This window comes from Rutilus rutilus (genome assembly GCF_951802725.1).
Source record: "Rutilus rutilus genome assembly, chromosome: 5".
In the NCBI taxonomy this organism is placed as follows: Eukaryota; Metazoa; Chordata; class Actinopteri; order Cypriniformes; family Leuciscidae; genus Rutilus; species Rutilus rutilus.
In genome coordinates, this window is record NC_140213.1 from 38782631 (window position 1) to 38807605 (window position 24975).

The 24975-nt window shown below is 38.5% G+C and overlaps 1 protein-coding gene across 2 annotated transcripts in view; it reads left to right on the plus strand.

Annotated features, from left to right (window-relative positions):
* megf11 (multiple EGF-like-domains 11) overlaps window positions 1–24975 on the plus strand; it is a 113509-nt gene that overhangs the window by 59934 nt on the left and 28600 nt on the right. For both annotated transcript variants that reach the window (XM_084409294.1, XM_084409295.1), the window contains 8 exons: window positions 11120–11366; window positions 12800–12920; window positions 14443–14579; window positions 15562–15774; window positions 17175–17349; window positions 22752–22872; window positions 23911–24074; window positions 24209–24311. In XM_084409294.1, coding sequence (XP_084265420.1) covers window positions 11120–11366; window positions 12800–12920; window positions 14443–14579; window positions 15562–15774; window positions 17175–17349; window positions 22752–22872; window positions 23911–24074; window positions 24209–24311 — 1281 coding nt within the window. The remainder of the gene's footprint in view (window positions 1–11119; window positions 11367–12799; window positions 12921–14442; window positions 14580–15561; window positions 15775–17174; window positions 17350–22751; window positions 22873–23910; window positions 24075–24208; window positions 24312–24975) is intronic.

Below are 24975 nucleotides of genomic sequence, written 5' to 3' on the forward strand. Positions count from 1 at the left end.
TTCACACCAATAAAATTATCCTTAAGTTTTCAGATTGTAGCTTTGCAAGTTTGGTGTGATGGGCGGCCATGCTTTTTGATGAATGCATTGTGGGTTATTGGTTATACATCATAGCTGTTAGGTGGAGGAAGGGCTGCAACTGTCACCACATTGTAGCAACTTCATAATTAAACATACATCACGAAGCACCATTTTGTATGTCAGACCACTGGTGGGCACACAGCCGCTTATTGACCCGTGCTTGAACTATGTGGTTTACTGCCCCCTGGTGAAAGAGTTTCACTCTTTGAGGTCAGGAATCAAAGCTAACGTGATCATGACAACCACTTGGCCCAGATCAGGATATATAATAATATAAAATAATGATGTATGCTGAGTAAAAAGCTGTTTAAATTGGCTTTAAATCACTTAATCTATGTGCTCTATCATCAAAATCTAGAATTGGTGTAGAGTCTTTCTCGTATGTGGATCACTCGCCTACATCTGCCCGGCCTCTCCATCATCGACCCTCTGTCACGGCCCCTGGCACCATCTACTTCATCCTAATTAGAATTAATAATTGAAAATAGGAAATCGATGGGTGCAAATTAAGCACAGCACGAGTGGGCTTTATTGGGTTGACATTGTCTCAAGAGCAGCGATTGTTGGTCACTGCTCATCTCACATTTTTCTTGTGCATCTCCATCTCATGTATCTCTTTATTTTGAGTCGTTCCTTTCTGGTTAGAGAGAGGTAAAAGAGGCTCTTTTTGTGTTCTTTGGCCTCGTGGCTTAGAGAATAGCTTGTGTTTTTCCCAAGGGAGGAGAGGAAGATAGAATTATTAATTTGGTAAAGCAACGGCCCGTGTAACAATCTGCTGAGTAGGACACTTCTGACTTTTGTTGAATAAGCTACTGGTTTGCTGCACTAGGTCATGGCTTTTCTCAAATTATTCAGGAGCGTGATAATGACCCGACTTGTGCCTGCATGATTCCCTTCTAAGATCCCTTCACCCTCCACAAAAGATGATGGGATCGGATAGTGCCGTCCTGCAGTTTTGCTGTGAGAGGTCTCTAGCACTGTATTGAATAGAAGGTGACTTCTCAAGGCTGATATTGATCTGAGTTCACATCCTAGATAGATCTCAAACAAATGACCTAGTTGTTTCCACAGGGGGAGTGTCTTTTCTAGACAGTGATTAGTCAGTGCTTAATTTGATATAGATATCTCTAAACAACCTTCTGTGAATACAAGGTGTTAGTGGACCGTAGGTTAGGTGATATGCTTTGGGTTTCTCTTTGGCCATGTTATATTGGATATCATTTAGCATTACATATTATGATACAGTACATTACTTTTCAAAAGTTTGGGGTTCAGTAAGATTTTATGTTTCTGAAAGAAGTCTCTTATATTCATCAAGGTTTTAATTGATAAAAAAAACACAGTAAAAAGTGATATTGTGAAATATTATTACAATTTAAAAGAACTTTTTTCTATTTTAATATATCTTATATATCTTGTGTCATATATTCATTTGATGGCAAAGCTGCCATTTCTTTTTTTAATCAGTTTAATGCATGCTTGTTGAATGAAATGATTAATTTCTTTAAAAAAAATCTTACTGACCTTAAACTTTTGAATGGTAGTGCATAAAGCAATAATATTTTAAATAATATTAATAATACTTATTTTTTACTAATAATAGTGCCTTCCCTGTAACTGCTAAATCAGAAATTAAATCTGTTAACATGTACAAGTTTGTTGACAAAATGGTAATTCACTGCAGATACTGTAATACATCAAAAAACAGCACAGTAAAATTCTTTACATGTGAACTATAATGTAGCATGAGTCGTAGCGTAAAAAGATAGGACATCAGCACATCCTTACGCTGTGTGTCTCCCCTGAGGCTTTGGCTGGCAGGTCCCATGCTGTTCCTCTCAACTGGGGAAAAGGAAACATGTAGCAGGGGCTTGTCTGAGATAAATTAGAGTAGGAGGGACGCCCCGGTCCGTTGAGGCTGCCTGGCAGCTGCAGTACAAGCGCTCCCCCCTCTGATATTATAACTCAGCACTATCCACCCCACATGACTATTGGCAGTTCCTACTGTATATTTAGAATAGCATCCATCAGCTCCCCACCCCACATAACATATCCCAAATTCCCTAATGTATCCCTAATTCATTCTGTAGCAGTCGGCTCTTTCAGCGCACAAATAAATAACATAGTGATAAGTGTCAGTGGAGCTCTAGAGGGCCCAGTGGGCCATTTCACGGTGAGAGTATTGGCAGCTTTTACAACTGTACGTTTAAAAGCATGTCCAGGAGACATTTATCATCCTAATGTACTAAATAATCGTCATTTTACAAAAAATAAATTAAGCTATATTTGTAAATGTTTACCAAAGAGCTATAGCCCTGTTCGTCTGTTGCAGACATTTAAATGCACAAGCAGCGAAACAGATAACATTACTAGAGAAGTGCAATTACTGAACAAAATAACTCTTTTGAACTGGTTCTTTTTAGCGCATCAAAAGCATGCACTATATGTTTTTTTGCTTCACTTAAAAGGAACAGCAGTCACGATTCATGATTTTATCACAATTCTTTTTCATGTTGGTTTTATTATAATTCACTTTGCCTGTAAAATTTTGCCTTACAGGGTAGCAAAATATAAAAGAAAAAAATGACAGATCATTTAGGCCAAAGTAGGGGTGGGCGAAGATGAAAATCATTATTAAAAATATGAACAAAGAAGCCAATTGCAAATATTTGGACAAATACAATATAATATACAAATTAAATAAATAGTGATTTATTTATTTTTCAGCTACCATATTTAACAGTAGCATTCAATTTCTCTAACGAGAAACAGCATTTATTAATCTAAGTTGCTGTTAATTTCTATATTTACAAATACATTATTAAAATCAAAAGTTGTATCTTTTATCAGTAGTTAATGCACTGTATAACAAACAATAAACATAAACAAACAATGAAGAATTCTATTTTTATTAGCTAACATTAGCAAAGCTTAATAAATTATGTAAAAATATATTTCTCATAGTTCATGTTAAAGGTACAATATGCAAGAATTTTGCATTAAAATATCCCATAATCTCAAGGCCAGTGTTATATATTTTGTTAAGTTGGTTACTTACAATATCCCAAATGTTTCCAACTATTTTTAAATCGTGAGAAAATTGCGATTTTAACCAAGGAAACGGGGCGTTAGAGCAGGGGGGAGCTGGGAGTCGCCAGTCAATTGCGTCATATCCGCGTTACCCTCGTTTCCGCTCGTACTGCGTGGAGTCCTGGACAAATGCGGAAGTTGTAGTTGTAGCGTCTATCAAGCAACAAACGTTAGCTTGTTTCTTGCAGTCGTTATGGAACACAATTATTATTTACCGATTGCAGCTGGTTCTGTCGACAAAGCATGCTTAATTTTATATTTTTCAAATGTAGCATTCGGTAATAGTTATGTTTATGTAAGGGAAGTATTATTGCTTTAGATTTGTGTTTAGTTTATTGACATTGTTTATCACGTCTGGTGTTTATGGCCATGTAAATAAATATAGCATGTGTTATACATAAAGATTAATCAGTATTTTGGCAAATGATGTGGGTATGTTCGAATGTACTTTTACAACAATTGTTTAGAACACGTAAAACTGCGCCGCGTTACGTTATTCACAACAATGAATTCGACATACAGTAACATCTATGATAACCAATGTAGTATTAAACCTTACTTTTCTTGCGGTTAATTCATTTTAATGAAATAAAAGTGTGATGAGGTTCAAGAGTCAGGAAGGAAGAAGACAGGGGTCGGCGTGACTGGGACTCGTACTTTATTAAAATAAAGCAAAACAAACAAAAGTCGTACACAACGCGCATTCACCGTGGCAACCGCGACGGCACAAAACAGTTCAAAAATGAGAGCTCGGATCCACCGGTTTTCTTTCTCTGCGTCCAATTTTCTCTTCAGTCTCTCTCGTTCCAGCGCGCGGCTTAAAAACGGTCTCTCCGCGCGGATCACAGCAATAAGACACAGGTGTTCGTCATTTGCACTTGACCTACTTGCTCGTATCTTCTCTCTCCCATTACAGACCGCGCTGAACCACGCCCCCCTCGCCACAAAAAGCATGTCATTATAAAAAAAGAACTTAGCCTCATCCATGAACATGATTTTTCGATTCCCGTCTGACTGATTTACATCCACGGTGGAGTTTAAAACGACAGTTCCCATCATTCCACGCTCCTTCACATCGTCATCAAGCTACGCCGTTGTTGTTGTTTGGAATGTAGAGCCCTCTAGCGGCAAAAAATTATTGCATATTGTAGCTTTAACTAATGCATTAACTAATGTTAACAGTTGAGACCTTATTATAAAGTGTTACCTATTCAAGTAAGAAATTGAATAAACAAATATAACTTAACAATATAAATGACACATTGATTCTTATTAAAGCTATTGAAGTTATTCAGTGAAGAGCAATAAGTGATTTTCTATTTGTCTTTTTCTGATCAACATTAATGACAAGCGGCAGCAGCTGTATTAAGCTGCTGTCACTTTAAGACCTCATGCACAGATCTAATATACAGACATGCATCAGATTTTCTCCCAACTGTTTACGTTCAAAATTCAGGATCTTTTGTTATCTTATTTAACACATGTAGGGAAAACACAAATGCTCTCTCTTCGGCTTGGTTTTCCTACATGTTAAATTAAATAACAAAATATTTAGAATTTTGAGTGCAAATCGTAACTGAATTCTTGATGTAATTAAAAAGATTCATGCACAAAAATGAGACACTATATGAGACAAGAGAGCACTGTGTAAACAACCTTTTTGCACTTCTAAAAAGGCTGTAATTAAAAGTTCTGAGTCAACACAATTTAAAAAATATATTTATATAATTTTAATTAATAAAAAAATATATAAAAAAATAAATAATGTTTTTTGAAATCATCTAATTTGTCAATCCCTCTTCATCTTCCTCACTATTCAGGATATCTGTCAGGTAATAGAAATGCAGTACCTTTAATTGTTTCAAAATTCTATTCTTGCAGACTTGCAAATCCAATCAGTCAGTATTTCTGTGTGTATAAGAACCTTCACTTACTTCTCAACGAGACAGAATCTTTTTAGCAGTGCACATTTGGATCACCCATTTGCTGTATATTTTAACGCTGGATCTTTTATGGCACCTTGCCCATATACTTTAATTTACTCTTGCCTTCTTTGAAGCGGCACACTGTTTAACATTCTCTGGCTTAATAAGGTTTCTGTATAACCTGTGCTCTGAAGAACAAACTCAACTGGCACAAAACAGGTCTCACTCTAACCGTCATCAGGCAAGGAGTCGGACTTGAGTCACGTAGCACACAGAGCTATGACATTGACTCACAGTAATTAAGACACTCTGTCATGTAGAGACAAACTCCCATTCTGTATTCATCATGGCATAGCAGAGATGAACCCAAACAGAGGAGTTCAGCTGCCAAGGTTTGGGATCTTCATTTATCTGGAAGTTTAATTGTCTGGATGCACTTCCTCCAGTCATTAACCACAAACGCTAAAACTTGGGTGAGAGGGGTTGACTGAGATTTCCCCTCCACCGCTGGAGCTTTAATTAAAGGAGTAGAATGGGCTGGACTGGGTGCAAGGAAGTAGTAATTGGCCCTAGAGGCATTGTGTGCTGTGATAGAGTCAGTGTAATCGCACTCTTGTACAGTGCTTCATATTACACTATCTGATTCACAAACCCTTGGCCCTGTTACAAACATCTAGATGGCTACGTTCCATCTGTTGGATGATATAAGGGTAAATGGCAGGTTGACAAAAGATTGATATATTGATTTAAAACTAGGCACAAAGTGGTATATACAAAATGTTGTAAATGCCATACTTGACTCATGCATGTGATAAGGATAAAGAGCGTCTTAGGGTTAAGTCTCGTTCCCTTCTCAGGGAGTTGGGTTTCAAGGGAACCCAACGCTGCATCAGATGCTGATGCTATGGGGACTTTAATAGGACAGCCAATAGCCTAGAGCAGTGTTTTCTAAATCCACATTACTAAGTCCAGCATAATAAGCTGATCCAGGCAACAAATGAGATATAGAGTCGCATGCAGCAACTCTACATATCTTCACACCAGCTTCTAGTAAGTGCTAAACCGAAGGAAGTCTGCGAGGAAAAAATCCTCAGCTTTTATGTTTACAGCCTTAATGAGCTGGAGAGGGCAACAGATAAGAGAATGGATCGCTAACCACGATACAGTCCACCTCTGCTCTGTCAAAGACCCCACACTGACCTTTGACTAGCCTGAGAATGGGCACTAACCCATTCACAAGGAAGCATAGCCCTGCTTTAATCCCCAATATGATGAATTCAGTGAGGTTTTTAGATGAGAGAGTGGACCGCTTTCTGCAACTTAGTCCAACTCAACTCTCATCTTCCAAGCTTTACTGTAAAAAAAGAGAGTATACTTGAACCCATTCAGAGAGGAGCAAGTAGCCTCTTTTTTTTAAACCAATCTGATAAATCACCCAGCCTCACAGGGGGTGTGTTAACATTTGAACATAAAAACAGATCGCATAATTTCATAGCCACTAGCCGTTTTTCCCATCGAAAAATCACCCTCAGGCATTACCTTGCATAAGGGCACTCTACCCCAGTAAGAGAGTAGAACGCCTCATTTCACCATGGCCGTCACAAAAATACTTCGAGTCAGGTTTTGGCTTCCTACTGGCGCAGCGCCTCTGCCCCCTACTCCTTGGCAGCCACACTTTCCTTCTGACCTTCCCTCCAGGAACTAGTTTTGGGGTAGGGTCAGAGGGGCCAGAAGGAGCCTGGACCTGGAAAGGAATACATTTCCTATCTGAACTTTTCCACCACAGTCTCAACGCCAGTTCCGAAGTCCCCTGAGGACGAGACTGGTGCATCAAAGAGAAAATTCGTATCCCTCTCCCCTATATGCCCGATAAGTTCAGCCACAGATGCATCTCTGTGGCTGAACTTATCAGCCAAAGGGCGGCCAATGGCATGGGCTGTTTGCTTAGTGGCACAGAGGACTAGATCTGTGGCTGCACACAATCACATGAGACAATCCTTCAACTCTTCTACTCATCTCTTCTACTCAGGCCTAGCCGGAATAGACTGCAGAGCGGGCTTCCAGATTGGGCATGAGAGCCACGGAGCTAGCGGTAACTCCTCCGCCAGCTCCCTACAATTGTAGTCGTAACTCTAGCTCAGCAGACGTGGGGTCTTAACTGTGAGGTGCAGACGCTACGTTACCATCTCTCGTGAATATAGCGAAGCAGCGAGACAGAGTGGGTCCAAATCTTTGGCGAGCGCCTCAGACACAGGTCGGGTCTGATATTAGTGGCTTCTGGTCTTGGGTAATTTAGAATAAATGTGCTTTTACTGAATGGATCCGAGAAGACAACTATGCCAACTTCCCTTTAGGCATTTAACAATATTTTATTACTTAAAACAAATACATATTAAAAATGATATGATAACGTTAATATCAAATTTTTTGGGGAAATGCACGTAGAATAGAAACAAACATTTGTAACAGATATAAGATCCTTCAGGAAATGCAACAGGTTGCTGCATTACACTGCGTCTTCATGCATGATTTTTATTTTTGCGTTCGCCTCTGCTGAGGTAAATATCATGATATTACCATGATTATGGCTATGAAAATATAGTCTTTACGTGGCAGAAAACGACCAAATAGTAAATAAAATAACTCAAATACAATTTCTAAACAGATACTTAATATCTGCATACTCTCCACCTGTAGCTGGTGTGTGGTGAGCGCACTGGCTCCGTTGTACTGCGGCTGCCGTCGCATCATCCAAGTGGATGCTGCACACTGGTGGTGGTTGAGGAGACAGGATTGTAAAGTGCTTTGTGTGTACAGTAGTGAAAAGTGCTATATAAATATAAATGCCTCATTCATTCATTCATTCATTCATTCATTCATTCATTCATACTTTTTTATTTTTAAAGTATTTTTATTTTTTATTTTTGGGGGGTAATTTTGCCTTTTATTTGACAGTGTGCAGAGAGAAATCCTGATTTTTTCCATAAAAATTGTTATTCTGACATGGGTTAAAACAATTCATTTAAAAAAAAATTTCATTGTGATATTTTTGGAGAATTTTGCCTTTATTTGACAGTTTGATGAGAGACAGGAAGAGATACGAAGCACTGTTGCACAAAATGTATGTGTGCTACCCTCAAGGCTATCCTCAGACAAGAAATGTATTCTTAATAAAAAAAGACAGCGTAAGCAGGGCTTCCAGATTCCACAGGAGTGAGATATTTAGTCTTCATAGAAAATACAAGAGTTTAGACTCCCTAATTAGCCTTTTGTGACGTTCATGTTTATTTAGCTATGCACACAGCTCTAGGCAGAACGTAGCACCAAAACACACACAGTATTTTTCTTGTCAGCCTTAATAATTTTTTGAATCAGGCCTGCAGCTGAAAAGATTTTACTTGTTTTATAGTAAGGCTCGCCACGCTTATGAGAGAACTTCAAGAAGCAGCATTACGGATTCTCACAGGATTGTGCATGGCACTGCTCTGAGATCTTTCCCAACCATCTGATCAGATCAGTCCATTAAATTTTTCTGCTTATCAAAGTACAGTACACAAACGCACGCTCACAACTCAGTCCTGATGCCTTTAAGTGCAAGTTTGTTGCAAAGAAGAGCATGGGTTGTCTCCCCAAACACAAGCTTTGATTAGCCTGTTTGTGCAATCCTGAGCACTTTTAATAGGGGCTGTGTTACAGGTCGGCCGTTTGGTGTACTTATAACATTGAATCTCTGCCCACACACAAGATCCATTGCCCCAAAAGGGGCCTCATCCACTTTTTACTCATCTCTTCTCTGATTAGACTCATACTTATGGAAGCTTTCTTTCAGATACTTTAAACACAGAGAAATAGGAATAACACTATGTGTTTTACAGCCTTGCCCGTGGCACCAAATGATCTCTGACTCTTTAATCATGGCTAAATGCTGTCAGAAGGCCCGCAGTGAGAGACTGTCTGCGGCAAATCTGAAACTAAACGCAGAAGAGACGGGCCGAGATAATGGGCTTTAGGAGGAAATGTGCTGAGGCGTCTCGCTGTGGGGGGAAAAGAGGCTTTGAGTCTTCAATGGCAACATTTTGTGCTGCTTCTGAACACCAGAGAAAAAGACTTCTGCAAATTAAGCTCTGTCTAGATTTCCACTTTATTTGTCCTCCTCCGCAATGATTCAGAATGGCTGCTGATGATGAGGCCGGGCGGACTCTGAGCCAACGCGGAGTGGATTTGCCGCGTTGAATGGGAGGGAAACTGTTTGCATCCCAGTATGAGGCTTCTTTGAAAGTGAAACGCTCACTTTGGGGCTGATGGGGAGTTGACGAGGTCCGGGGGCCGGTGAGAGAGGCAAACAGTGGATGTCTTGTGTTTTTCTGCTCTTTTTCTCTCATCAGCGTGGGAGAACTGAGAGGAGCGTGATGAGTGCTGATTGACTGCGAGCGGAGCAGACGATGAGCGGCTCATCCATCTTCGCTGACCTCCTGCAGGTTTCCTGGCTTTAATGTGCCCTGGTCATTTGTGTGGTGTGAGAGCTCAGTCGACAGGAGAACTCATCCATGGCGGATTTACTCAAATCAATAACGTGCCTCCTGCCCTCTGTGAGCTACTTAATGCGGCCTACATCGCACCTCCTGGGAAAGACTCGCCTCAGTGGCAGGATGTTCCATGACCCCCCTCTGTGCCAAGCTGTCTTCTCTAAGTGCTGATCATCCACCTCATGTTTGTCTAGCATAGACAACGGATGCTGGTGTCCAACAACACACAGTCTTCATTAGGGCTTTATCCACTTTCAAAACAGCTTTCGATAAAGATAAATGCCTGGTAGCTTAGTAGTTAAATACGGACTGGTTTGTGAGGTTAAAAGGACTACAATTGAATGAAACCATCAGCTAAATGACATACATGTACTCTACCATTCAAAAAGTTTGGGATCAGTGAGTTTTTTAACTTATGTTTTTGAAAGAAGTCTTTGATGCTCACTAAGGCTGCAGTTATTTGATTAAAAATACAGAAAAAAAATTGTAATGTTATTGTAATTTCAAATAGCTGTTCTATTTGAATTTCTTTTAAAATGTAATGTATGTCTGTGATGGAATGAATGGGTGTATTTTCAGCCTTCATTCCTCCAGTCTTCAGTGTCACATGATCCTTCAGAAATCATTCTAATTCTAATTGATACTCAAGAAACATTTCTTTTTATTATCAATGTTGAAAACTGTTGTGCTGCTTAATACTTTTCTGGAAACTGTGATGCATGAATATAGAGTTCAAAAGAATAGCATTTGAAACAGAAATCTTTTGAAACATTGTAAATGTCTTTACTGTCACTTTTAAGTCCTTGCTGATAACATTTTTTGATTTCTTTCAAAAACAAATCTTAATGACCTCAAACTTTTGAACAGTAGAGTATATCGAAATGATGCAGAAAGAAAGTTAGCAGTTAGCACTGATTTTGAGGTGAGGGAAACCCCAAGACCTCTCAGAATCACATAAAATATCTCCAGATGCATGCAGTAAAATTTATGCAAGAATGTACAAAATCTATGTCTATGGTGGGTTTGGCCCTATTTATGCTAGCTAATGCCTAACACCAGAATGACTGAGTCAGTGTTTTATAGCATCTCTGGGTCACTTTAGGTGCTTTTGCAAGATTAGCTCTTTGCAATTTCACCCATTTTATTGATAGCGTTTGCAGTAGTTCATTGATAATTTAAAGAGAATATATGAGGGGATGTAAATAATCTATGCTTCAGCTAATCCCCACTCACGGTGGGATTCACTTTTATTGAAAAAACACTGTACAAACCTGTACCTCAGCATATGTTCTGTAATAAAATTATATGACTTAACAAATCTTGTGTATTGGCAATTCCAGGATTACAGTTCACCGGTTCACAACCTGTTGCTCAGAATTTAATACAACTGAGTCATACTGATCAACGAGAGTTTCCACCCTTAACTCTAACTGGAGGATGGTGGCAATTTAGTTGGCTGGTGTAAAAAAGCATCCTTTCTTCTTCTTTGTGTATCAGGTTGTGAAAGTGGCCACTGGGGGCCCCACTGCAGCAACCGCTGTCAGTGCAAGAATGGGGCACTGTGTAACCCCATCACAGGAGCCTGTGTCTGCACAGACGGCTACCAAGGCTGGCGCTGTGAGGACCAATGTGAGCCTGGCTACTATGGCAAGGGCTGCCAGCTGCAATGTCAATGCCTCAACGGTGCCACCTGCCACCACGAGACAGGGGAATGCATATGTGCACCAGGCTACATGGGCCCCATGTGAGTACCAGAGATAAAACAGGTTGTCAATATAGAGATATGAAGGTTGATATGTCTTTCCTGAAATATATACTTTATATAGAGGAGACAAGGTCAAGTTGTAACTCTAGTGAAAAGGGTAGGTTTATTTTTGAAAGTCAATTTCTGTATAGGCCCATACCTCTTGACTGCAAAACAGCTATTCAACCTTTCCTCCATCATTGCCAAGGAAACACACATTAACCTTTTATGACCTTTTGTTTTGTCACAGTGGGAACCTGCCATTAAATAGTCAGTTTTTCAGCAAAATAAACAGTAAAACAGTTATGGTGCAAAACATTTGAAATAAGGCAAAAATATACAAGATAATAACGTACAAAAATATAATTCATGAAAAGATTCCAAAATACGATTTTAGTTTTTTATTTAAGAAATGTATACTTTTATTTAGCAATTGATCAAAAGTGACAGTAAAGACATTTATAATGTTCCAAAAAAATTAAATGCTGTTTTTTTTCTGTTCATCAAAGAATCTTAAAAACAATGTTTTCAGTTTCCATAAAAATATTAAGTAGCACAATTGTTTTCAATGTTGATAATAATAAGAAATGATATGCAAATAATGATATTAGAATGATTTCTGAAGGATCATGTGTCACTGAAGACTGGAGTAATGGCTGATTAAAATTCAGCTTTGCCATCACAGAAATAAATTAAATGTTAAAATATATTAAAATAATAAAAAAAAACTATTATTACATTTTAGAGAGCATTAATTATTACTATTATATTATTTTACAGTGTAATAATATTGCACAATATTACTGTTTTAATATCATTTTGATCAAATAAATTCAGTTTTCCTGAGCATATTAAGAGACATAAAATCTTACCGACCCCAAATTGTTGAACTAAAGTGTATCATTTTTTATTTTATTTAAAAAAACATATACTTTTTTTAGATTCATTAAATATCAATTGTTTTGGGGCAACAGAAATTGTAATTGATAAAATGTCCCAATAAAATATGTCAAAATAATAGTAAACCCTTTGTTAGAATGTGTGCTACTATAGTTAATTCACCTATTTATCCAAAATTCATTGGAAAAATGTTAACAGATATTGCAGTTTGGAGGATACAATTTGAACTAGGTGTTTGAAACCAAAAAAGAAAGAGATTTTGAACCTGAAACCTTCTAGGTACCCCATGTGACAACTAGCCCCAGTCTCCCATACTGATCTACATTTGATGTACTTATCATTTGTCTATATTCATTGTTAGCATAGTGGAAATGCTGTGAAGTACTTGTGAGGGTACTTTAAAAAAAATGTGGTTGGTTTTTTATTTTTTTTAAAGTATTTGTTCTGAAGTCTTTGAACATTCTTGTGTTTTATGTTGCAATCCTTTGCAATTGCTGCCTGAGTTTCATGTTTTTGCTCTTGTGGTTCGGCAGCTGTGGAGAGCGCTGTCCCTCTGGAAGTCACGGCCCACAGTGCGAGCAGCGCTGCCCCTGTCAAAACGGAGGAACCTGCCATCACATCACTGGAGAATGCTCCTGCCCTGCTGGATGGACGGTAAGATGCTGCACTCAGAGGGACCAAAAGTGAGGGACAGAGAGAATAAATGATAGAAAAGAAACAGAGGAGAATAAAGATGAGGAGACAGATGATAAGGAATGAGGGGCAGGGAGTGAAGGAGAATAAAAGGGCAAGATACTGAAACGACGAAGAGGTGAGTCACACTTGAAAGTAAGAAAGGAGAAGAGGGAGTAATTAGGAGAAAGGCAGGGTTAAGTGAATGGAGGGAAGGTGAAAGAATATAAAAGGTAAATGAAGAAGGGGTGGAGGAGAATCTGAATGTAGAATCCTAAAAGGGGAAGAAATGACACTAATCTGAGTCTCGCAGAGCGGCTGGCTGAAGTTATTATTTAAGAAGCAAATTGTGTGAAGTTTGCTGAGTCTTATTATTGCTCTTTTTGCATCATCGTATATTCGCAAAGAGGACACATCAAAAACACAAGTTTTCTTTCTCTTCTGAAAAGAGTTTAATGCGCTACAGTATGTACTAGACATACTCTAATATTCACAAAAGCAGTTCATTCAAAACGTTTACTGAAACTAAACTGCAAAAATTGGTCATTCAGACATTAACCTCAGAACTGTGAGTACAGTAGCATACTGTATACATACAGTATCAGCGCCTATTCAATGATGTAAGGAACCTCGGTCTGTACCTTTAATGGTCTTAAAGGTACAGTAGCATAGACTGGATCAGATAGGAGGTAAGTGTAAGTGATCATGCAAAAGTTTCAGCTTTAACTGACATAAGTGGCTACAGATATATTGAATATGGCCTCTTTTATAGGGCCACACATACTGTGTTTTTCTATAATTCTATACATGTCTATCTTTGCATGGTTTTATGTATGATTGTTTATCTTTATGGATGATTCTATATACTGTGTTCACTCAAAATCATTTATTCCCTCGTGTATTCCAAATCTCAATGACTCAAGAAATGTTATTTTGAAAGTTTGTTATTTTAAGTTTAAAGAATGTATTGGCTACTCGTTTCATAAAATAAAAGCGAATGTGCTTTCAAGCTCCCAAAAAAAAAAAAAAACTACTATAACTATAAAGTTTTAATAATTGTTCTAATACTATTAGAATATCAAAAAGTCACACAACTACAACATTAATGACACATATGAATAATATTGTTTGAATCACTTTAAGAATTTTTTTTGACAGCCAGTCAGAATCCACCCGAAGAGCTCATTTAAAGGCACAAATGACATAACTGCAGTGTGCTTATAATAAACAGAACATTATCTTGTGTTGGTATGGACGCCAACATAGATATCATTATGATTATTTTTCTTGGTTTGAAAGGGGAAGATTGTGAATAATAAGTGAATAATAATGACTAAGGCATTTCTCTCTTTGAAAGAAAGTCGTGTGGGTTTGAAGTGGGAGTAATGATATTTTTTTATTGTAAGTGCATCGTTCCTTTAAATGAGTCCATCTTCAGTGGTCATTCTGAATGGACTTGATCTGATTCTCAAATGTGAATTTTCTCTGCTCTCTTACTCGACAGGGGTCTGTGTGCGCCCAGCCATGCCCATTCGGCAAGTATGGGATCAACTGCAGCAAGGAATGCTCGTGCCGCAATAGAGGACTGTGTGACCACATCACAGGACAGTGCCAGTGTATGGCTGGATACAGTGGCCACAGGTAAAACAGATACCCAATTAGTGAAAATCAGTTCTGATCTTATTTCTGTTATTATTCCGCTGTCTTTAAAAAAAAAAAAAACTACCACAAAAGCAGTTTGTTTCCTAGCATGCACAATTTGGGTCTGAATAATTGATTAATTGTTTTTGTTTTTACTGCTCTGTGTTTGTATTCCCTATGTCCACTGATCCCACTCCAAGATCTGCACTGGTCTAAGTTTCTGCCCATTAATTACCAGTAATGGAGTTTTATTAGGATCCAATTGAAATAGCTCAGTGCCTTTATTTCACTGTCTTCTGCAGCAGCTTAGGGTTTATTAGCGCACTAAAGTGATTGTCTGCAGAATGAAAACACTTTTAGGACAGACAGTTCTTATCCTCTAATATTTAACAAAATTGCCCTCATTCATTTGGTCTGTGACAGGTGAATTAGCCCAGCAGGAATAATCTCAGATTGCGTTAGTACCCCCTCCTCCCTTCCCCCTAGCCCTTCTCACACCCGTCTCTTCTGATGCAAACGACGCTGGTGTAATTTCAACATGAAACATACCTAGTCCGTTTTATAATTTAATTGAGCTATTTATCTGTCTCCTAATGGCTTCTTTGGACACTCAAGATTGATGTTCTGCCAGGATTGTATATTGAAGATCTTGTGGAAGTCGTTGTTCCTTAAGTCACTTTGCTATTCAACAAAGAGAATGAGCCCGGGTCTAATTGTATTCACGGTAATTAATGACTGCAGTTTTAGTTTCCTGTCGCCCCATAGGCGAAGCCAAGGGGCTGATGAACCTGAGGTACCAAAGAAGATGCCCAGAGCATTGACCCTTGACCCTTAGATTAGAATAACTTTGTAGTCTACTAATTCTGCTTGTGTTATTCTGACAGGCTCCTTTTTCTTCCAGAACTACTCTGAGTAACGAAAAATGTGGTGTACAAAACATTGGACTTTTCTTCCCTTTGTAAAGTGTCGGAAATGTTCCCAGGTGCCAGGAAGAGTGTCCAGTCGGCACCTATGGACCCCAGTGTGCCCTCCACTGTGACTGTCAGAATGGGGCCAAGTGTTACCACATCAACGGAGCGTGTTTGTGTGATACAGGATTCAAAGGGCCTCACTGCCAGGACAGGTTCTGTCCACCAGGCCTATATGGTCTCATCTGTGACAAATACTGTCCCTGTAACTCCACTAACACACTCAGGTAAGACCTGACCTCACGTCAACAGGCTGCAGTAGAATGATAACTGGTAAACTGACAAGAAACAATGGACTAGGGATGCGTGTTTGTACCATAATTGGTAAAGCCAATATGGGATGTTTAATTTAGCATGCCCTATTTTTCCATTTAGATTACCTTTACCATAATCTAATGCTTACTTCCAGTTAATGTTTTAAAATAGAATAATTTGATAACACTATTAAATGTAATCTTCAGCAAATCTCAAAATAAATATCTATTTTCATTTTGTATGTTATGATGTTGTGATGCCTACATTTATTTCTAGTATTTAAATTAATTTAAGTTTTTAGTGTTTAAATTTATTTTTTTTATTATTTAGACAAAATAGTAAAGAATTTTAATATCGGCTATAATTTGAAAATAATTTGAATTATGCAGTAAATTAATTAGTGTAGTACTGGTGCATCCCTACAATGCCCTTGATTTTCTTGCAAAGAATTTGTTTTGTTTTGTTTCAATATCATTTGTCAGTGGCAAAATTCCACAGTTAAACAGCAAACTCTCTCTTAACAACACTCAAAGGAATAGTTCACCCAAAAATGAAAATTCATTTACTCAATCTGTATGAGTTTCTTTCTTCTGTTGAACACAAAAGAAGATATTTTAAAGAATGTTGGCAACCAGACAGTTGACGGTAGTCAATGACTTCCATACAATTTTTTTTTTCCTATTATGGAAGTCAATGGCTACCGTCAACTGTCTGGTTTCCAACATTCTTTAAAATATCTTATTTTGTGTTCAACAGAAGAAAGAAGCTCATACAGGTTTGGAACAACTTGAGGGTGAGTAAATGATGACGGAATATTCATTTTTGCATGAACTATCCCTTAACATAACAATTCAGCTAAGTTATTTCACACAAACAATGCATCTTTGTTGCAAAGATGGTTAAACAGAACCTTCAGTCCTACACCCATCACTTTTCCAGCCAACTCCTCTCGAGTTAACCTCTGGAGCCATGGGTGAGTAAAGAGCTCTATTTGAGTCCATTTGACTTCATTTGACTTGCAAGTAAAAATTTGAACACCTTTCAACAGTAGCATAGCACTTGCTCTTAATCGCGACCTGTGCTTCATTCATTATTTCTTAGCCTCGTTCCTGGCTAATGCAATGTTAATGCCTGGTATGGGTAGATTAAGCCCTGAGACACTGGGGCTCATTACTACATGAAGGAGAGAAAGGACATCCCATTTATCTGAGTGGAGCTCCCAGACACAAGGATGGATGAACTCAATGGTTTTAGTTTTCAGATTTGGCTCCCTTGTTCTGGAAACCAAAGTGTTTCTGTTTAGATGCCATATACACAGCGTGTCTTTAGGCATATTTGTACCTAAATGTCTATTTGTCTTTCTCTTTTTCAGCTGCCACCCCCTGACAGGTGAATGCTCGTGTACAGCAGGATGGACGGGTCTATACTGCAATGAGACCTGTCCCCCGGGTTACTATGGAGAAGGATGTAGTGTACCCTGCCAGTGTGCTAATGGAGCAGACTGCCACGGTCTCACTGGGGCCTGTATCTGTGCCCCAGGCTACACAGTGAGTCCATGTTTATCATTTATCATTGTCTACACTCATTAAACACTAGTAAATCTTGCCATGCTGAAATATTGTCACATTGACTGCTGAGCATTGACGATTACAGCTGCTAATGTTTTGAATTAAAGGATGTATTTTTTCAATTTCCATTCCTATACATCTGACATTAACATCACTCAAACCCCTCATTAGTAAAGTAAACACCAATATGTCTTGGACAATGGCTTTAGACCGCCTACCAACCGGTCAGTCAACCACTGCGCTAAATAAAAGGATTTTAATTGTTGATTACATATGGCTTCAAATGAAAATACCCGTCTGATCTGATTCTTTTTGTAAAACAGATATATTTTTGTATATATATGATTAATTCATCTCAGTAAAGCCTCCCAATGAGAATCCTGAACAAAACATCAATGTGTTAAGTTAAAATTAAACATTTAATTTAATTTAATTTTATATTGCGCTTTTAAAACTATGCAGTAACGTGCAGTTTATATTCCCAAAAATCAGTGACCCTCTCGTCAAAATCAGATCACAAGTGGTCACAGGATACACATTTGAGACACAGGTGCAAACAGCAATTTGTCTTGGCTCAACACTTGTGATATACCAAGTCTAAATAGGGCCACAGACATGACTTATGAAGGTGGCACAATTCATAATTACATAATAAAGGTTTATGATTGTGGATTTTAAGTGAAAATTGGAAGCACCTTTCAGAGAACATTTCTAGTCAGCACTTTCCTTGATCTTTCTTTGAAAAGTTTTTGTGCCTTCATACTTAAAGCAGAAGTGTCAGCGAATACAGTTTATTGCTTTGAAAATGATCTCTATAGTGGTCTCTCTCTCACACACACTCACACACACAAACACATCACCTCCTGCTGGGAACAAGGTGAGAGTCTCTAAGATCAGTAATGATACTTTCACAATGCTCATGTCTTATTAATCAGCAGGATTACACTTAACACAAAGACCTTGTCAAACTCAGAAAGAAGCGTTAGATACATGGACTCCAAAAAAGATTTTATATGACATAAATAACTAAATGTTTTGTTATCCAGTTGGATAGCACAAGGCACAAAATCTGCCCAGCTCTGTGTTCTCTGATGAACAAAGGTGTTGCTAAAATGAAAGCAATAAGATGCAAGGAAAGAGCATGAGAAAAACATAAAGAGAGACATGATCATGTGAGTGATCTGAATTTATTTTACAGAGATGTTAAAATAGATGGATGGCTCATTTCATTACTGAATGTGTCAGGTTTTTTTTATAGTAAACTTGTAAAACGTTTTTACATACTGTCTTATCAAATTAAATTGTTTGAGAATATTTATTTATAAAGAAAAATTCTGGGTATGTGTATCTGGGTAGTGTGTGGCCCATTGGTAGTGTATATCTACTTAAAGTACCGTTCAATGTATATTTCAAGTATAAAAATTAATTCCTAAACAGGAACATTGTAGTATACTTAAAGTTCAAAAATAATATATAAATAGTAAACTATAAGTATAATGTTAAGTTCACTTAAAGAAAACTTACAAGTATACTTGCAGTATAAAACTACTAAACTAGTATAAACTAAACTAGTATAAACTTTCATAAACTAAAAAAAATCTTCACTTGTTGTATAGACCTTATGCACCAGAGAAACGAGGGCGCCGCCATCTTTAGAATATTGTCTTTTAACTGCCGTTTTTGCGGTCGCTCTGTATATTTCTATGGCATTGTTGTCCAGAAGTAATTAGCTTTTGAAGTGGATTTACAAAATGTAAAGTTAACGAAAGTTATCATGAGGACTGTAATGTTAAAAGCAGATGACTTAACAAATGATAGTCAACCAACAAGATTTTAAAACGAGCCATTCATTAATAAACACGCAAAATCGCTGTGAAAATACAGACCGGAAGTCAAAAGACAACGAGCGCAGCGCTGAAAAGGGGCGGGGCTACATAAGGTCTATAGTTGCAGTAGAAACGAAAAATGCAGTTGTAAACTAGTTGTGTACTCAGTTTACTATTGCTACACAAAGTATACCTTTATATACTAAAAAATGGTCCAATTTAGTCCCTAGAAGTATTGAAAGTATACTTAAAATTACCTTGAAGTATGGTTATTTTTTAATTGTAATACTATTTCACAATATTACTGCTTTACTGTAAAAGAGACTTTCAAAAACATTTTAAAAAAGTCCTGCAAACCCCAAACTTTTAAATGGTAGCTATAGTTACTTTTTTTTAGCTTGCATTGTTGGTAACTACATTTTCAGTAGCTTCACTTTATGTTTTAAGTATATAGCATGGAAAGCTACAGTTTCAAGTATAGTCCCCACCACTGAACTGATTTCACTCTTGCTGCATTCAGAAATAATAAAAATGTTGCAAAGCAGGTAAAATAAAGACAGTGCCGCAGGTAAAGACTGGAACGGAGGGGATGATTAAGAAAAACTCAGTACCAGAGGCTATAGCCAACTCCTGCCTTGGCCTGTTGCTGTGTCCTGTGGCAGAGCTACTACAGCGATTTGAACTAACAGGCGGAGGCACAGACTGTATCTTCATTTTCACCACCTGCTCTTTGTGTTAGATTTGAGGGGCCTGCTGCCAGTTCTATTAAACACTGCTCGAGGAGCTTTGGCCAAGGCGTCTGACCGAGATGCAATGGAATTGGGAAACAATACTCTATTTCCAGGCCAGCTGTTCCATTTGGACCTATAGAACAGCAGAGGTTAACAATTTGACTGCAGTCTGGTTGAAAATAAGAGAGGTAATGGCCACCAAAACTCTCATTCATAGAGTTCTGAGAGAGTGATATTTATAGGGGTGGGAAAGGAACATATATGCTTGTGCTGCTGGTACTGCAGAGAATGGAGGTGGGTAAACGAGGGAACAAATGTGCTGGTAGTACTACGATGAAAGCACACATGCCACGTTCATGTGTGCTTACATGACACTTCACTTGAATGCATAGATGTGGTATGCATAGGTATGATTTTTAATGCTTAAAATAATAGATGCTAAAAAAAAATAGGGGGCCTAATTACACAGAAAAAACAATTCCAACTTTGCTAGGGCAATCGGGAGCTTCTGAATCAGATTTGTATGAATGACCTCTAGTGAAGCTTTTGCCATTTAGCTTTTTGTCAAATTTATTTTATATTATATTAGAGTCAGGGAGTGGTGGCTGCAGTACTAAAGCGCACAACAAAGGAGATATATTCAAGGAGACTTTTAATATAATAATCCAAACAATAAACAGAAGTATTAACAAAGAGAGAAACATACCACAGACTCACTTACGTAAAACAAAGCTAGACAGAAACTGAGGGCTTAAATATATGAGGGCAAACAGAGCTGATGAGATAATGAATGACACACCTGAACTGAACTAACACAATCAATTAGAAACCATAGAAACAAACAGGGAGAGGACGGAGGAGAACTGAACCAAATAAATGACTAGAGAATAACAAGTAAATTTAAACATGAACCGAAACAGATCAAAAACAAACATAAAACGTGACTATTATATTATATTATATTATAGAAAAACCTATATATAGAGAGTGGCATATTTTATCTGCGTCAAAAAGTATATTTGTAAGTAGGCTATGTATATTTATATATCCTAAAATTATTATTTATTTTTTTCATATAATAATTTGAATCCCAGACTTTTGGACCCCACTGAATATGAAAATGTACCAATCAAAGTTTGAAGTCATTTCTAGCTCTTTGAATGTACTACTGATCTATGCTAATAGATATGCATACAGTATGTCCTGCTTTAGGCTGCTTTTAGAGGAGTTTAGTCACCCAGTTGAATAAGTGCTCTCGGTCCTGTGTCAGTGTAATCTGGAGCATTCATGGGTCTCAATAAATCCCTGTGGTCATTTGTGAGCCAGAGACTCTTTTACCTCCAACCCATTCACCAGTAAATTGCAGGTCTGCTGAAAAGTCGAACAAACTAACTTTCTCGCCCCATATTCGGCTGCCTGCACCGATAGTTTCAAGTCTTTTTCTGCTGAACAGAACTGCCATTGTTAGCAGTCTGCTTGCTGTCACTTTTGAACGGAACAAAGATAACTGCACGTAGATTGATGAAAAATTAATCCACAGATGTAAGCTTTTCATGTGGGGAGTGGATGGACGAGCAAAGCAGATGGAGAGGTAGAATATTTGAAATGGGGAATACAATGGGGGAATGTGGGAGAGAGAGAGAACGGAAAAAAAGAGAGCATACAAGAAAGAAAAGAGTGGGAGTAAGAGAAAATATTGGAGACGATTGTATCAAAGTGAGCGAGCGAGATAAATGATGACTGATTGAAAGAAAGGGGAGAAACAAAACATATATAGAGAGAGCGAGTGTCAGTCCCTCTTGGAGCCCATGACGCCTTGTGGCATATCTTATATTGCCTTCCTCTTAGACCTAGTTCCAGATGATAATGAGAGCGGGTCCTTTGCTGCTCAATCCCCGGCACCGGGGAGACGGAGGCAGGAGGCGCACAGCACACTGCCATTACCCCACTAATTGGGAGTCTAAATCATTTTGTCAGCTGTCAGTCAGAGCCAGGGATGAGGCAAGAAGACACCGGTGATGACCGACGCTGGGATACAGGCGACTCCCCTGCTGAGCCTGGTAAAGCGCAGAGATTGTGCTGGTGTTGTTTGGCTGGGGAACAGGGTTTAAGAACACAGTGTCTGTCAGTCATCAGCAATGGTTTTCTGGGGGATGGATGGAGGTGCCAAGGGCCAGGGGCTGTCAGCTCATTAATGCAGCTGGGGAAAGCAGGCCTTTAGCACTGAGGTCTGTGTGATAGCAATAAGGACACAAGCTACACACGGACTTCAGGTTTTCTGCTGTGCAAATGTGCTCTCTACCTTTCTACTCGCTTGAAACTGCATCTAACTCACATGCTGCCTTGTTGTAGAGAATGTTTTGCAGGAAATTTCAAATTGTTGGAAGTTTTACGGAATCCTCAGATGGGATTTAGAGTCACACTTCACAGCACATTTTTCATGTTACAGTGTTAAGTTACATAAGTACAGAATAATTCTAAGAACTAGAATCTTACCTTTTCTGAGAGAAATGAATGCCTGCCTGAGCAAAACTCACTGATGTGATGCTAGGGTGTTAGTGGTTGCCAGGGCATTGCTATGTATGTAGTCGTTGAAACCGTGGTTTTGCACATTTGTATCCATTTGTAGGGTGTTTTGGGTGGTTGCCAAGGCATTGTTAGGGGTTTGCTAAGGTGGGTGCCGCGCAATTTGGGGCGTCATACATGTGCGGGACAAGTTAAAACATGTATGAGCAATAGTGATTATTTGAAAATGTACTTTATTTATTTGTATAAATGTATATTTAGTGTGTAGTTCAACAACTCTGCTGTGTGTGTTTTTCAGGGAGATGACTGTTCCCAAACCTGCCCACCGGGACTATACGGTACTAACTGCACTTCCACCTGCCACTGCCACAACCAGGCGTCCTGCTTACCAATCGATGGCTCCTGCATCTGTAAAGAAGGTATGGCATAATGTGCTCTCCTTCTTATTTTATTCTTATTAATAAAACTATATGCATGGAAAACCATGCAAGACTGTGGGTTTACATCCAACCTGAAAACAAGACTATAGATTGACCTTTTCAAATAAATCCATATGCAATCAATATATGCAATCAAATAGTAAGGAAAATTTGTAATCTTTACAATTGATTATTCTAGGACTAATTAATAATTTTCCAATTCCCTCTAAAACAGACGGCAATGTTTAGATAATTAACCCTGTCTATAAATTGAAATTCGGCATGCCTAGCAAGCCCATTATTCTCCATGCACTTTCTGGACATCACACATCAGACACTCCCAAAAAATAGTATATAATGTACCCATCCGTTCTCCATATATCCATCTCTGTCATTATGAAAAAAAACTGGTGTTTCAGTATCAAAGGATCCAAATTCCCTCCAGGTCACTTTCAAAGGATGCATAACAACTTAGCACTTACATACACATATGGCCTTTTTAGGCTATAAAAGCATAAAAAATGTGGTGTGAATCCACAAGAGCCTTGTGAGCACTCAGCGTTTGGCTGACCGCAGCTAACCGTACCTGCGGGACGGCCCTCAGTTGTTGCATAAACATGGAATTGTCCGGAAAGGCTTACCAAAAGAATATTCGCTCAGGTCCCTTCAGTTTAGGAGGAAGCTCATTAGAGACAGTACCTTTAAAATCCTCATCCCATTCATAATGCAGAACCCCAGTGTGCTACACAACTTCTCTGCCTATCTCACTCTGCTCTTATGTTGACCTCAAACCATGCATATATTCCACTCATTGACTGCTTTGCAGTGTGAGCCGAGGGAGACAAGAATCCTCTGGCTTCTGACAACACGTGACCTCAGTTCCCCTTCTTCCCGCTCTATTAATTGAACTCTGTTATAAACCAGAGAAGGTTTATTTGGATAGAACTCAAAAAGAGAATGTCTGCTGTAACAAATGAAGAAACCAGTGGTTGAGTTGACAAATAAATGAACAAATGTCTGTACCATTTCTCTTTATAGGTTGGCAGGGTGTCGACTGCTCAATCCTGTGCTCCAGCGGGACTTGGGGTTTGAGCTGTAACCGGACTTGTTTGTGTGCCAATGGTGCGGCTTGTGACCCAATCGGTGGCTCCTGTACCTGTTCTTCAGGCTGGAGAGGGGAACGCTGCCAGCTGTCCTGCCCTGTGAGTATCTTCCTGGGACTGGTTCCATTGTCTCTCTGCCAGAGGCTGGCAAGACTGGCCATTTGATTTATAAATATTTGTCATGACAGGGCAATTTAAGCTTGGCAAGATGGTTTGTGTGTGTGGTTAAACAGGATGGCACATACGGGTTGGAGTGTCGCGAGCGTTGTGACTGTAACCACGCTGATGGATGTGATCCTGTGAGTGGATTCTGTCGCTGTCTGCCAGGATGGACAGGTGAGTGTGAGACCAGTGACAAATTCACATTGACATGTTAAAATAGGCTTTTATGACGCAACATAAATGCTAGTGTGAATTACTCACCCTTTGTTGAAAAAAGGCTTGATGCAATTTAAATTGCGCACATTATTGGGCACATAGGACACATTACATTTATTAAAAGTGACAGTAAAGATTTTCACATTGTTACAAAAAAACCTGAATCATTACTGCAGACATGAGCTGTAATGTTAATGGATATTCGCGCTGGATAAAATAACATTGTTAGATCAATCATGGATGTGTCTCTACTGCATACTCTCGACACAGGTAAATGACCTAACACAAGATTTCTGTATGTAATTATGTTGAAAATATAACATAATAACATATATGCCTATCTGGGATTATTGGCAACAGAAATCTTGCTCGGAGGGACGTGCTTGGAAATAATATTTCATAGCAAGCAATATTTAGCCAATGAATTGTTTAAATTAAGTTACTAACAAAAACAATATTATCTAACACATAACATATGGGCGTAGAATACGTGGGAGATGCGGGGGACGTGTCCCCCTCACTTTTAATAAAATGTAAACTCTTCCCCATGCTTTTTTGGGGCAAGTGTATTGTTCATGTTTCCATGGGCCGGTGTGAATAAATCTAGACTTAAATTCAAATT